Source organism: Mustela putorius, unplaced genomic scaffold, assembly GCF_011764305.1.
Source record: "Mustela putorius furo isolate JIRA1106 unplaced genomic scaffold, ASM1176430v1.1 tig00003853_pilon_pilon_pilon, whole genome shotgun sequence".
In the NCBI taxonomy this organism is placed as follows: domain Eukaryota; kingdom Metazoa; phylum Chordata; class Mammalia; order Carnivora; family Mustelidae; genus Mustela; species Mustela putorius.
Window position 1 is genome coordinate 54,762,248 of NW_025422005.1, and position 15,165 is coordinate 54,777,412.

General features: G+C 38.9%; 1 protein-coding gene across 1 annotated transcript in view; it reads right to left on the reverse strand.

The window, feature by feature from the left end:
• The window catches only part of SLC35D1 (solute carrier family 35 member D1), a 53,347-nt gene extending 41,525 nt beyond the window's left edge, over positions 1-11,822 (reverse strand). The window contains exons 1-8 of the mRNA XM_004762967.3: positions 11,035-11,822; positions 10,178-10,211; positions 9,994-10,080; positions 9,232-9,299; positions 7,532-7,603; positions 6,807-6,875; positions 4,671-4,773; positions 728-820 (exon numbers count right to left, since the gene is read on the reverse strand). Of these exons, the coding sequence (XP_004763024.1) occupies positions 728-820; positions 4,671-4,773; positions 6,807-6,875; positions 7,532-7,603; positions 9,232-9,299; positions 9,994-10,080; positions 10,178-10,211; positions 11,035-11,237 (729 nt within the window). The 5' untranslated portion in view covers positions 11,238-11,822. The remainder of the gene's footprint in view (positions 1-727; positions 821-4,670; positions 4,774-6,806; positions 6,876-7,531; positions 7,604-9,231; positions 9,300-9,993; positions 10,081-10,177; positions 10,212-11,034) is intronic.
• Between the last annotated feature and the right edge of the window lie 3,343 nt (positions 11,823-15,165).

Sequence of the window (15,165 nt, forward strand, 5' to 3'; positions counted from 1 at the left end):
GGACTCATTAGAAGAAATCTTGTTACAGAAACTTGGTAAATTCTAGATTTTTATCTAGTTTGCCAAATTTTGTGAATCCTAACAAAATGGATTATTTATCAATTTTTCTCCTATGAATATGGGTTTCCTTTAAAGAAAAAATGTTGTATTGATTTATTTGCTACTCTATTCTGGGTTTATTTAGTTAATCATTTCAGAAAATGAGTAAAGTATTATATTAGTTCCTATTTACACAGTTAAGTTACCACATGGTGCTAAATACCTCCTGAGGAAAAAACCCAGCTTGGGATTTAAGCCAGCATAATAACTGTACCATAAAACAGAACTTCTAGAAAGCCAAGCATTTTGTTTAGGTTTGAAGAAACCTTACTAATTCAGGATTTTTTGTTTCTTGAGGATAGCCTGCCACTATTCTTATTTTGTAGTTCAGTAGAAATGTAAAAATTTCCTTCCTCTAGCTTTCTGACACATAAGAGAAGGACACTAGTTGGCACGCACTATTTTTACGGTAAGAGCCAAAGCTATTTTGAGCCATTTTAGTACTATCCAATACTTATGCCAAGAAAAAAAGGTTAGCATGACATTAACAAGCTAAAAAAATAAGCTCTCAGTTTTTGGTCACTCAGTGAGCACATTACTTTTTACCAACCCCACAGTCTATCTGTGGACACCAGCAATAATACAGCTCAAAAAAATAAGACATTAAATCATAATTAAGAAGTCTTACCTTTTGCGCATCTCCTGTAAAATATGCAATGGCCAAGGTGGGCAGAATCATGAACAGTGCATTGTAATAGAGCAGGCCATATTTCCCCAGCTCCTAGAATAGTAAATAATTAGGTGTTTCATTTGGTTCTAGCAGACAGACATACACAACTCTATACAGGATACACACACACCCCTACACACCCCTACACACACACACACACACACTCAGCTCCCCAACCATACAGACAGCAAATCAGCTGTTTTGCAAACATTAAGAAATAATGTAAGCTTTCAAAAGGGGGGAAAAAAGAGCAAACATACAAGATTTTAAATTTGTCCGAGATTCACTGAGTGCTAAAAATCAGAGAAATAAAAATAGTATCAATTGGCTACCTCCAAGCAGCAAGCAGGGAAGCCATTACTTTGAATATACACAAACCCTTCTATACAAACACTACCCTGAGGCCTTTAACTTTTCAGAACCACAACGAAGTGCCATTTGAGAGAGAGAGATGGATAGATACCAACACACATGCTCCTACCTAGACCAACACAGACAGCTGTAACTTGCCAGTGAAGTATTTCTGAAAATGTTTAAGTGAGTTTCAATGAAGATTACCTACAGTTGGCAAAAGTGTGATTCGTTGTGCCCTCAGCTACTGGGGAACAACAAAAGAACCACGTATGTCTTTAAATACAGGGAGCGTATGAGAAATCTGGGTTCACTTTTGATTTGCACACTTCTAAAACATTCAGCCAGAAGCAGTCACCTGAAAAAGTAGGCTAGAGTTTGATGGGGGCAGGGTGGGGATGAAGGACTAGTTATATATCTACTATCTACCTAACTTCTCTGATGTAAGGAGACTGAATGATGTGAAAAGTCAATCTACCTTCTCAAAAGCAGCTTTGAAATACTGGGAACAAATACTCAACAACAGAAAACTAGGTGGTTAGATGAGGATACAATCATAGAAAGAAACATTATGCAACCACTAAAAAGGTTAAATAATACTGACAAGGAAAGAGGTTCATGAAACTGCATTACATGAAAAATATAGGTTAGAAAACATTATTTGTTGCTTTTTCATTTAAAATTGTATACAGTTAAGTGTGTACACATAAATATGAGTGCACACACTTACCCTCCAAAACTGTGCTGCTCACTTGATGGTAGAATTGAGGGAGATTTAGATTTTCTTTTTCTTGCTTGTCTACATCTTCTACTACTTCCATCATAAATATGTATTATCTGTATGATTTTTTTTTAAGTTAAAAATGTTTTAAACTCAATAGCTGCATTCAGGTCAGAAATGCAGCATAAAGTCTTTATACCACGTGACTTAAGCTCAAAGGACCATGATTTTAGCAGTCCTGAAACTATCGGTGATACTAAAACTTCTGACTTATTAACAGCACCTAAGGGTGGCCATACTGCCTCTCAGATAAAACAAGTAATTGACTGCTCGTGGTGGCCTTGGCATCGATGAAAAGATGTGCCTCATTTCTAAAGCAGCAAGAAAAAGGCCATAGAAGAAGAAAACAACCTTTAACAACAGATACTCTGTCAGCCAGAGATACGAGTGTGATCTAGGAAGTAGAGGATGCCTACACACAGACACACACCATCCAGACAACTGACAAATACCAAAAACTTAAATGTCAAACTGTTCTTATTTTCTCATCTTAACTATTTTGAAATCTTTCCCCCTGCCTCTTAAACAGAGTAGTACATCAACTAGTACTGAATTTAAGGTATCCTCATAAATACGCATTACTGTATTGTGTTCTTACAGGATATCGCCCATACTGTCATTTAACTGCCCCATTTTTGAGTACTTCCATCTGACTTACAGTTTTCCTGTTTGTATCTTCTGTTGTTAGCCGACCTTTTATACCACCTCTCTGCCTCTAAATTGAATTCTGTCTCCTAGTATGTTGCTCCTAATCCATGAAGTATGAAAAGCAGATCAATATGATTAAAAGTTCTAATGCAAGTGAGTCATAAGTCATTTTTAAGTGAGGAACTGAAGGACTCTCCTGGGAATAAAATACTCAGAAGCACGCATTGCTTTTTGTAGGTTCTGGGATGTACTCTAGACTGTACTGTCCTATATAGTAGCCACTAGCCATGTGCAGTTATTTCAATTTAATTATGATTAAACTACTAATTTAGTTCCTCGGTTGTGCCAGTCACTTATCGAGTGCTCAACAGCAGCCACATGTGACTAGTGGCTCCCGTTAATGGACAGCAGAAATATATAAGACTTCTATCAACACAGAAAATTCTATTGGACAGTACTGTTTCAGACAGTGGAGGGTGCTGGACAAATGGAATGTTATCACTGGTACTTATTTTCCAAAGCAGCAAATTGGCTGAGGAAAAAATAAAAAACAGAAACATATTAAAGCTAAACCTCTAACTGCTCCCTTTTCTCTAGCTGTTTCAAAAAGATAAGAATTTTTAATAGTAGTAGCTTCCATTAAAATACAATCATACAGTCACCACAGCAAATAAATGGAGAACAAGACATAAAAGTATATTTAAAGAAAATGTGTTGGAAACAATCTACACTGACCCTATTCCCATTTCTTCAAAAATCTTCAAAACAAACCTCTGAGAATAATGAAGGCTACTGGGATGGCCACTCGTTCTATGTGGAGAAGGCAAAGACCCCTACCTAGACAATACAAACTTGACATTAATACTACCACTGAGTAGTTGGGCATTTGTATTTCTGATCTCAACTCAAAAAAATGACCTGAAGTAGTTTCAGAAATATTTTACATATAATAGAGCAGACTAAAAACTTACTCGGTAAGGTCATATGGTTTAGAAAACATGGGTAGGGAAATAAGATAACGTCACAGTCAGTTATAAAATTTAATTATGAAATAAAAAATATACCACTGTTCAGAAAAAACTATAGTGGCATCTGTGAAATCTCATGTGGGTCCTCACGCAAGACACATCATGATAGAAAGGACAGCTCCTTCAACAACAACCCTATGATATATACAGCTGAGTCCTACACAGCTGCTCATTTTTTTAAAGATTTATTTATTTAAGAGAGATTGAATTCCTGCATCTGTGGGGGGGTCGAGGGGAGATGGAGGGAGAGAAACCAAACAGATTCTCTAGTGAGTATGGAGCCTACATGGGGCTCAATCTGATGACCCCAAGATCAAGACCCAAACTGAAGCCAAAAGTCAGATGCTCAACTGACTGAGCCACCCAGGTACCCCTACACAGCTGCTTACAATAATGTGAACTTATGCCATAATGTAGTGAAAGCAATGTGGCTCAAATACTCTGCTTTCTGATGGTCTGGCTTGATCTAAAAATAAAACTTAGTGGGTATATATTTAAAGTATATAGTAGACCGACAAATAAAAAATACCTGTAAAGACTTTGTATGCATGCTGCAAGTTAAGAAAAAAAGGATAGGTGTGGCTAGTTCGTGTGTATGAGATCTAGGCCAAGGAACTCAGTGTTGCTCCTAAGAGGGAGAGCAATTCTAATGCTCCGTAAAGTTTCCCACTATTTGGTGGGACAAATAGACAAAATGCATTCTTGATCTTCAGCCCCTTTCAACTCTCACTTCTCAAATCTGCTCAAGAGTTTCCAGATATTTCTTTCTTGCCCAGATTCCTCACCAACCCTTCTAGAATATGGCCATGAACACTTCCCTGTAATGAACAACCCTAATTACATCCCTCTCCCAAAGTCAATAATCACCCAAACCCTTCCGGAAAAGCTAACTGTAAAATCTAATTTGCTAATTAATAACTGAAAGAATTTCTTAAGTGGGGAGCAAAGCATGGGCATTTTACCCTCAGAGATCCCTAGGTCTTCCCCAGCTCTCCAAAGTAGTTTTCTTTATTCCCGGCTTTTTTCCTGACAAATAAGCATTACCACTCCCATAACCAATAAACATCTCTTAAGGATTTAGATTGCTACCTACTTTTGAATCTAATTTCTGTTTTACATAGGCGCCATTTGCTGCTGTCAGGACATCATTTATCAGAATGAAAACATATCCTTCCAGATCAAATGCCAAGTCAGAGCTGTAAAACACAAGCAACACTTTAATAACTTAAAGAACATGCAAGTACTTTTAAAAAGATCTGAATGTACAATAAATAGAAGAACAAAGAAGAACATATTCTTATCTAGCTAAGTGAACATTAGGCATTTTATCAGTGATTAGTACTTCTTGATTCTGGTTATAATGAGCAATTTCATACTCAATAGGGAAGTCTTCAGAAATGAGAAGTACTAACTCTTAAACACAGTCATTAGTAATAATTAGTCATGTCAGTTAATAGCACACCGCTCTGAATTCAAAGTCAGACAACAAGAACAAGTAACCAAATTTGCCATTATAATACGTCTGAAGCAGGAAGAAGGCATCAGAGCTCAATTTCCAAGAGAAGGAAACCAAAAGGATGAAGTTCTTAACATGTCATTTTCCAAGGACTCATTCACACAAAAGGCAGGTTGTACAGGTGGTTGGGTTAGTCACTGAGTGGAATTTCTGAAGTATAGATTATAGTTAGTTCTGAGATCAAGCTACAGCAGTGTTTAAGCACACACTAGGAACTCAAATACTTAAACAATTACTTAAAAAGCCTATAACTAGCAGGATTAGGGAAACTGGTGTTTTCTAGTATTTAGCTGAACACCAGGCACAAGAACAAAACTTAGTAAACTGAACAGAATAACAAAAAACCTAAGAAAATATGCCTTCAGTGTACTTCAGCACTCTAGCTAAAAATAGGGGCCCAACATCCTGTGATTGTGCGAAAATACTATGTATTCATAGCTAAACCAGTGCATGGAATGGGACTTCTGAGAAACATGATACCCCTGCAATTCCAGGCAGAACTAGCTTTATGTATAACCCCTCTCCCAAGCAGCCTGACAACCTTCTAACTTCAGACTCCCTTCCTCCCAATCTTTTTCCATAGTAAAGTGTTCTGATTAGATTAAGTCTCATCCCAAGAAAATCCTCCTTAGAAACTTTATGTAGGTCAGGGTTGGTTGGCCCTGAGCACTCCTGTTTGGTTCAATTCTGAATCCCACCAGCTTTACAGAACTGCTTCAAAAAGGTCAGAGGCTCACATAGAATTTTTCAAGAAGGCCATATTACCTAAAGGAAAGCCATATAATCAAATTCTAGTAACCAAGTTTTCTATCCTTTTTCGTCTTTTTTATTATTTTTTTTAAAGAATGCAATTTCACTTGGGAGATTTGGGGTGGAATGTGACTTACAGTATTTTACAGTATTTCCCCCCTGCCTATACTACAGGAATGATGAAGGTAAATGAGCCAGTCCAAGAAGCACACTGAACCCCAGACAGAAAATAAATGTCAGGCAGAATTTGCGACATTAGCAAACCCATACATGCATGCCCTGGTCAAAGTAAAATGTAGAAGGCTTCTAGCCATCACTTTAATTTTCTTAGTCTTTGGGCATATATTTTCTCCCTGCATTTTAAAACTGAAACTTAAAAACAATGGGGAAATTTTCATTAATTTAATAGAATATATAAGTCATGGTCCTTGTGTTGTATCTTAAGTGAAGCCAAATAAAGATATTCTATTATTTATTATTCTACCACAAGGAAAGAATTCATTATCATTTGCCTTTTCTGAGCACTATTTTCTTTAGCACTATATAAATAAAGTAAAAGAATACCACATGATTTATAGAAGCGCACAGGCTCTGGAGTTAGGCACAAATTCAAATTCCAGTGCTGCCATCTACGAGCTGTGTAACCTCGACCAAATTTCTGAACTTAGGTTTCCGTTTCCTCAACTGAAAATAGGAAAATTATACCCACATCTTTCAGAGGTGTTGTAAAAAATGCATAAATATGTGTAAAATTCCAAACATACTGTGTTGCATATAGAATGTGCTCAATAAGTAGAAGAATCAGATTTTGCCAGCCTTGACCTAGAAAAATCTAACTTCCCAAAGAGTCTTTTGGATGCCTCCCAAAGACAGATTCTTACTCAGCCTATACAAAATTCTTTTTATTAGTAATTGATTATCAATAACTATAGATAATTTCCTAATGTGGAAATACATTCTTACCTGGCAGCTACAAAGGCTCCAATAATCATTGCAAATACAGTCATCTTAATACCCCAGGAAAAAGTCTTCCTACAAAATAAAATAAAGTGCATACATGTACCTGTAGTTATTCACAAAGATTCATTCTGCAATATAGACCAAAAAAAAAAAAAAGTTTTCCTTAAAAAAGCTATAAGCAATTGTAATTTTAAATGTTTTCAAGGAATTGGATATTTCAAAGAATCCTTTTGAGAAAGCAAAAACTTATACAAAACAGGAATTTTTTTCTTATTCTTTTTGTTTTCTTATTCTTATATTTGCTATTATTATTGAGTTTGAATTTTTATTTATTATTGAGTTTGAATTTATTATTATTGAGTTTGAATTTGTTTCAGTAGAAAAAGGTCACACACATTTGTAGTAAAGTAGCCAAGACAGGAACATTATGTAAAACCTATACTGATGTTTCAGACCCAGCATCACTTGTGGCAACAGTAGGTACAGGAATTCTGGAAAGTGTATCTCATGTTCAGACAGATTCCAATTCCAATTCATAATCTTCCCAACTACTGATCCCATAAACTATCAACTACTATAGCAAAAAAAGAAAGTCCTTAAATTTCTTGAAAGATAAAGCAGAAATAAGAGAAATAATTTTACTATTTCACATATGCTGGCCCCTTTTCAAGATGACTAAAGTCTGTTAAAGACTAGATATATACATATATATTAGAAATTTAGCTCACTTGAGTAAAACTCCTTCAGCAAACATTGTAAACAGGATGGAGAACCTTCTCAGAACTGTAAACATGGGCAAGCTGCAGAAAATTTTAAAACAAGAAAAAATATAATTAGGTAAAATAAAGTTCAGTGATTGACTTTTTGAACTAAGATTCTCCAAATAAGTACCTTAGAATAATGCTAGTCTCTTCCATACATTATGCTGATTAATTTCATTCCATGTTGGTTAATCTGTGATTAAATTAAACCTTTATTCCTCTCTAGAAGTAATTCTTATTTGAAAGCCTGAAAGAGTTGCTTTTATAAAACTACAAGAAGTGAAAAACTTCAGGCTACCTATAAAAAATGGTAGCAATCACATATCTATGATCAAAGACTAGTAACAGCCACTTTTTAATTTTACACTCCTTACTATACAAACACCCTGAACAGTGACCATGTTAGTTTTAAAAGAAAAAGACCTCTTTCGTCCTTCTTTACTAGACTGATTTTATTTCCCACCCACCCCCCACAAAACGACATCTCCAACCTTCCAAACAGCATCTATGATAATCTCACCCCATCAAATACTCCTTTTTGTGGATGTACTTTTGTCTTCTTCTAAATTATCAGAGCACTCTGCTTGCACTAGTCAAACACAGTCTCTTGCAATATCGTTATTTCTGAATACATCCCATCTCACTCCAAAGTGCCTTATACTTAGCTGGCAACCAGAGATAGGGTGTGAATGAATGGATGGATAGATGGATGACAATGGATGAAAAAGAGCAAATTCTATACAAGCAGTACTTTGCAGCAGGTCTACATTTCTTCCTGAGCAGGTAATGAGATGGAAAAGGATGCCCCACCCATGCATGATAAATTCGACTTCCAGGAGCCCTGCCTGAGAGATATCATCATAGTCACTCTGTCACATTTCTTGGGTCTGAAGAAAGAGGAAATGAAAAACGCTTTGTCTCTGATCCTCAGAGATCTCCCCATTCTGTTTTACAATCATCTAATATTCCGGGGGTTAGCTTAAGTGGAAGTAGTGAAACCACGGATTTCTGTTAAATGGCTTCTCCATATGTATAACTTTAATATCACATATACCTAATACATACTACACTCCTCAAGTGGAGAAGTCAAGAATTAGGAGGTTAGAGGATAATAAAACAGTATTGTCGCAGAGCAGAAAACTACTGCTTCTTTGTAAAAGTGAACATGCTGCCTCTACAGTGGTATGCTCATGGGTATAATATTAATCGTATTTGTATTGGAGTTCCATCTGATGTTACTTTAACTACCTCATGTTAAAAGAAAAACTACAAAAGTTCTCCTACCCACCCTCTGATTTTGCTTATAGAATTTGCCTAAAATATAATATTTATAAATTGTGTTAAAGAATTGAAATCCCAGGAACCTAGCATATACTCTTCACTACAGTAGCTCTGGAAAAATAATAAAAATCTCCTATAACAGCATTTTATAACATTTTAAGACTCCTAGTATCAAAGTTGGGGGGGTACCTAAAACAAACAAAAACTCCTTGTTTTCAAACTCAAAGAATTTAAATTAAAACCTCTGGTGTAATCTTATTTAAGTAACAAAAGCTTTCTGGTTCGTTCATTTTTTTCCAATAACAATGTGTTAAATATTTGACATTCAAGTACAGTTTTAAGAATACATCATATTAACCTCACTAGTAAAATAAAGTTATCCATACTTCAGTTTCTTTGTGCTGAACAGTCCCGTGATTTGGTTCCCAAAATATAGTAGAGGTAGTGGAAACGTCTAGAAAATTTAAAAAGGGATAACAAAGCTCAATAATAAAGACAGCTAAAACAAGGTCCTTTCAAACAGAAACAGTTGTTTATATGATCAAATTCTTTCCACTTAAAACATAAGATTAGAACTCATATACAATTTTTGGCCCCCATGAAGCACCCATAAAACATTATTCCTGGATAACAGCAGTACTATGGCAAAGAGAGGGAAGAATGGAGAAGAAAAAAAAGAAACAGAAATATGAGTATGATCAAACCTTAGAAGACAGAAACATCACTTGCTTTAAAATATGATAATGTAATAGCCCATGGCTCTAATGTCAGCAGAAAAGGGAAAGGCGCTTCATCTGCACGTGGAGTCAAGCAGAGCCAGGCAGAAGAAGAAAATAAACCCAAGGAATAATGGATGTAGGATACGTCGGCTAGATTAGATGGATGTAGAAAATGCAGAACAGCTGTACTCCCAACAAGTCTTCATTAATTAAAACAACACAAGATATCTGGGGGCCTTTTTCCCCTTAATTTTAAGGAGTTGGTAGGACTTTTCAAAACATGTAATACCACATTTATTCTTTACCTTCATTATACCCATTCTGGGCAACTTCAAAACGGCAATTTTTTACATATGCAGAGGACTGATAAAAATATAGAGCGACTTGTTTTCAGAAAATAAAGATTTTATTATTTCTATTTTATTTTACCTTTCGAGGTACATTTCTGTCAAGGTCAGGAAACTTGACTACTCTGAGTGCCTTTCCCACCCAGAGAACTGCCACTGTGGCCACCATCTGCAAACAGAGAACACAGATTCACTGTTCTACATATAAAGACACACACAGAAGTTCCAGCGACATAAACCACGTAATGCTGAAGATTCCAACTAACCTGGCCAAGTCCAACACATAGTGAGGAGGGAAATCTACAAAAAAGGTAGAGAGAAATAGAGGGTCAGAAAAACTCAAAAGCAGTTCTGTGAATTCAATTTGCCCATCTGCAACCTTAAAACGTATTTTGAAACAAACACCAACGTCTCCCCAAATGAAAACGTGAGAAAAATCCCTGCTGGTTGTCAGGCCACGCCGCTGATTGCCGCTGATTTTGTAGCCTCCAGCGGCCACTTGTCTCATCTTGTCCGCGTCCAGTTTCAGCCAGCAGCCTGCAACGGATTTTTCAACCAGTAGAAGACATAGGTCTCCTCAACAGTTTCACATCTTTACAACAAACATGCTTCTGCTTCTGCCTCTGCCTCAGGGTCCCAGTGACAGCGGCAGAACGGTCTTAAATGAGCTTGATGCGCACTTCCCCAGAGGCTGTCAGCGACCTCAGGGACCCTTGAAGCCCGGGACCCCGGGCCAGGCTGCGGGGAAGGGAGGGCATCCCTCGCTCTGCTCCCAGCCTGGCATGCTCAAGAGCCAAAAGTCACGAAGCAACTCCGCTCCATCGCTCTGAAGGGCAAAGGTTTCCAGAGCGCGGCTCGATGGGCGCTTTCCCACCGGGGTCGAAACGTGCACGGGGCGGTCCGGAGCTCCGCGCCCGGAGCTGGAACCCGCACCCCGGCCCGCGCGCCGAGCCAACCCCGCAGCCCCGGCCGCTCATTCACCGCCCGCCCTCCCCAGCTCCCGCCCAACTTTGTTCAGCTTTAACTTTAGCGGCGCAAGTCCAGGGAGCCGGCGCCCTGCCGCCGCCGCCGCGCGCTCCTCCCCCGGCCTCGGCCGCTGCCGCCGCCGCCGCCTCGGCCCTACCTGTAGTTGGTGAGCACGCTCTTGTTGACCACCACGATCAGGAAGGAGCTCACGCCGTAAAAGCCGGCGGCCAGCAGCTTCAGGAACACCGTCAGCGTTTCGGCCGACGCCATCCCCAGCTCCTCCTCATGTCTGTGTGTGGAGGATTTCGCGGGGGCTTCTCCTTTAACCCGGGCATGCTGACGTCTATGAACTTCCGCCATGGCTGCGGCGGCGGCGGCCTGCGAAGGGAGCGGCGGGAGGGCCTGGCGGTGGGGCCGCGCGGCGCGGGGGGCCTACTCCCGGGAGACTCGCCGGGCCCTGGCCGGTGGACGGTGCCGGCTGCGCCCTCGCCGCCTCGCCTCCCCGCACGGTCGCCGCCCGTCCCCGCCCAGGGGCAGGAACGCTGGGTTTCACACCCTTGGGGACTTCGCTCCGGCATTATGCAACGCAGGGTCAGAGGGTAGGGGGCGCGCCGGGACTGGCCTGGGCATGGGTTGGAGAGGGCCTGGAGAAGGGGCAGGGGCGACCCTGAGCTCGGGCGCGAAGGGAGAAAAGGCCAAGGCGGGGAAACCACTCGGGGACACCGGGGCGCCAGGCTGCAAAGCCCAGACTCTGAACGCCGCTGCCGCCTCGCGCCTGCGCGCGAGTCTGCTCTGGGTCTCTCTGCGGCCGCGTATCTAAGCCGGGGGAGCGGGCGGCCGGGGGCCCAGAAGCCGTATTCTCCAGATAACAGCCGCAAGTGAAGTACGGACCATCCTCCCCTCGGTAACAGGTGGCTGGCGAAGTAGTTCTCTGAGTTGCGAGCGTCTAGACTCACTTTGCATGCTCTTTTGGTCTCTCTTTCAGAAGGTCAAAGCCCTTCAAAAGTATCATACGTGGATAAAAGGAAACACTCAACAAACATTTTATTCTGCATTGCCTTGGGCTTCTTACATTTTCTGAACCCAGAAAACAAACAGTACATTTTTGCAGATCAAGGGAAAACTTGCTTAAGCAAAATGAAGGCGTATCTAAAAAAGTACTAAGATAATCAAGCAACTTGGGGATTGGTGACAGAGCAAGTGTTTTGAAGCCGAGTTCGGATTCTAAGATTCCTAGACATGTCCCCTCACCACCACGTACTCTTGGGTCAATTAGTTGACCTCTCTGGGCCAGCATCTCCTTATCTCTATGGATGTAAAACTAGCGCAGAGCTAGTTTTCAGTAAGTGACAGCCATTATTATATAACAGAAACAAATCATCATTATCAACTTGAGCAAAGAAATGACATACCTAATTTTAATGCCAAAAAGAAAAAAGAATTGAATTTGAATTGTGTATCTATTTTGTCTATTTTTTTATTTCTCTTATCCCATATTTTGTAATTGTGGTAAAATACACATAACATAGAATTTACCATTTCAACCTTTTTTTATTATGGTAAAATATGCTTAGTATAACATTTATCATTTTACCACTGAGTGTACAATTCAGTGGCATTAAATACATTCACATTGTTGTGCAACTTACTACTATCCATCTCCAGAACTGTTGCATCATCTCTAACTGAAATTATTAACCACTAAACAGTCATTCCCATTCCTCCTCACCCCAACATCTAGTAACCCTATTCTTTCTGTCTCAATAAATTTGACTATTCTGAGTACCTCATGTAAGTGGTATATCATACGGTATTTGTCCTTCTGTGTCTGACATTTTCGAATAATGCTTTCAAGGTTCACCTGCTTTTAGGACATGTCAGAATTTCCTTCCTTCTTAAGGCCAGATAATATTCCATTGTGTATATGTATATCTTTTGATCCATATCCTTTGATCCATATCTTTTGAGTTTTTCCATGAACACCTTTGTTCTTTGCATATTCCTTAGGAAACATTGGTACATGGATGAAGTTCTTACCATGACCCACAAGGACTTACAGGATGTTCCTTCTGCCCGCATTTCCAGAGGCATTCCTCACATTTCCCTCCCTAAGCTGTAACCAAATTAAACTCTGCCCAGTCCTGTGAAGAACAATGTGGTTTCCTGCCTTTGTGACATTACTCCCATTTTCCTGAAGGAAAAAGGATGCTTTTTCTCTTCCTCCTCTCCCCTGTTTCCTCAAGAACTCCTGCTTTTCCTTTAGTATTTAGGCAAAGCATTACCTCCTCTTTGCCAGCCTTCTTTCACACTGTCCCTCCATGACTCCACAGAATTGTTATCTCTCCTTTGTGCCCCTTCCACCCCGTGCTTGTACAGCCCCATTATAGAAGCTCTGGAATTACATGTTTATATGTCAGGCTGTTCCAGTAGGCAGTGAGCTCCCTAAGGACAAGGACAGGCAGGGACACCTAGCACAGTTTAAATGTTTTTGCTGAATGAATAACTTTTTAACAATGAGGGAAAATGGGCAGATGTCTTCCTTAATTGCTAGCAGCAGAAGAAAAATAACGAGGTAGTTATATTTTGGGAACCACCTGTGAAAAAACTACTATAAAAATAATATCTCTCATAACAAAAGCAAACAAGCAAAATATACTTGTGTCACATAAAAAGTATCTTTTCCTCTTCCTCTTCTACCAACTCTTTAAAGAAAGCAACTGATAACAGTTCAGAGATTGTATTTAGTGCCATGTTCCATGCAGATATGAATACATACATGCATACATATGTATGTACATTTCCATATCCACATATGTGTATATTTACACACATAGATTTTAAAAGATTTTATTTATTTATTTGACAGAAAAAGAGATCACAAGTAGGCAGAGAGGCAGGCAGAGAGAGATGAGGAAGCAGGTTCTCCGCGGAGCAGAGAGCCCAATGCAGGGCCCGATCCCAGGACCCTGAGATCATGACGTGAGCTGAAGGCAGAGGCTTAACCCACTGAGCCACCCAAGCACCCCTAGACACATGGATTTTTATACATTTTTTAACACACATAGAATAGAACCAGGTAAGAACACTGAGCCTCAAGCCAGACACTGCCTCTGACACTAATTTTGTGACTGGGCAAGTTACTTGACAATACTGTGCTTCAGTTTCCTTCTCCATAAAATGAGGATCTCAGTAGCACCCACTTCATAGGGCTGTGGTGAGAATTGAATGAATTAATAAAGGTAAAATACTTAGAATATAGTCTATACTTCACAATATTTATAATAGTAATAATTACTACTATTATCATTATTATGCAAACTTTCTGTTTTTCACTTAATATTCTTTAAAGATCTTTCTGTTGCAGTAAAGAAATTCTACCTCATTATTTTTAACAGCTGCTGAAAATTCCATTAGCTAGATGCATCATAATTCATGTAACCTTTCCCATGGACATTTAGGTTGTTGCCAGTTTTTTGGTTTATAAACAATGAAGCTTTGATTATCCTTGTCCATTCAACTTTGTAGAGGTATAAGTTTCTGGAAGTGGAATTGTTTAACTAAAGGTTATGTTTTTTTTTAATTAATAGCATTAACAAATTTATCTCCAAAAAGATTGTACCAATTTTGTATTCCCACTAACACTCTATAAAAATGAAATTACTGTTGTTTTTCTCAGCATGATTATATTATTTATTTAAAAATATTTGTTAAGCACTGCTGTAGACAGGCCAAGAACATATTGGATTTTTCTCAACACAGGAATACTTTTCTCACACAGGAATACTTTATGGACCCTTAGGAAAGTGCTGTGGATTCTAATGAAGTCAAGCATTTGTATCAGGTGCTTGTAGAGATAGGTGCTCACCCTCTAGTTGGGTTTTTTTTATGACAGGTATTTAGACTTTTTGGTACTTTTAGGTATTTCAGGTGCTCAGAGCTGTTTCCTAACCTCATGAATATTAATCACAGAATTATATCCATGAGACTTAGATATTATGTATTAAACTGAATAAAGGTGGAAACATCTGAAATTGTGCAAGATTGGAAAAATGATTAAAATGTTCTCATTGGTATACAAGTCTACTCTATTTGGAAATGTCAACATTGCAGCTTAACATATTTTATATTTTGCTCAGTGGAATTACCAGCAGAAAAATCTTCTTTGTAATTAAATCATGTCTTTTTATCAAAACCTTGCTTTAGCCATCGTGTTTCTCCACAAGGAAAATTAATTCTGTATAATATTTATTAAAGTAATTCCTGTTATTTCTTTTCCCTGCACTTCTCC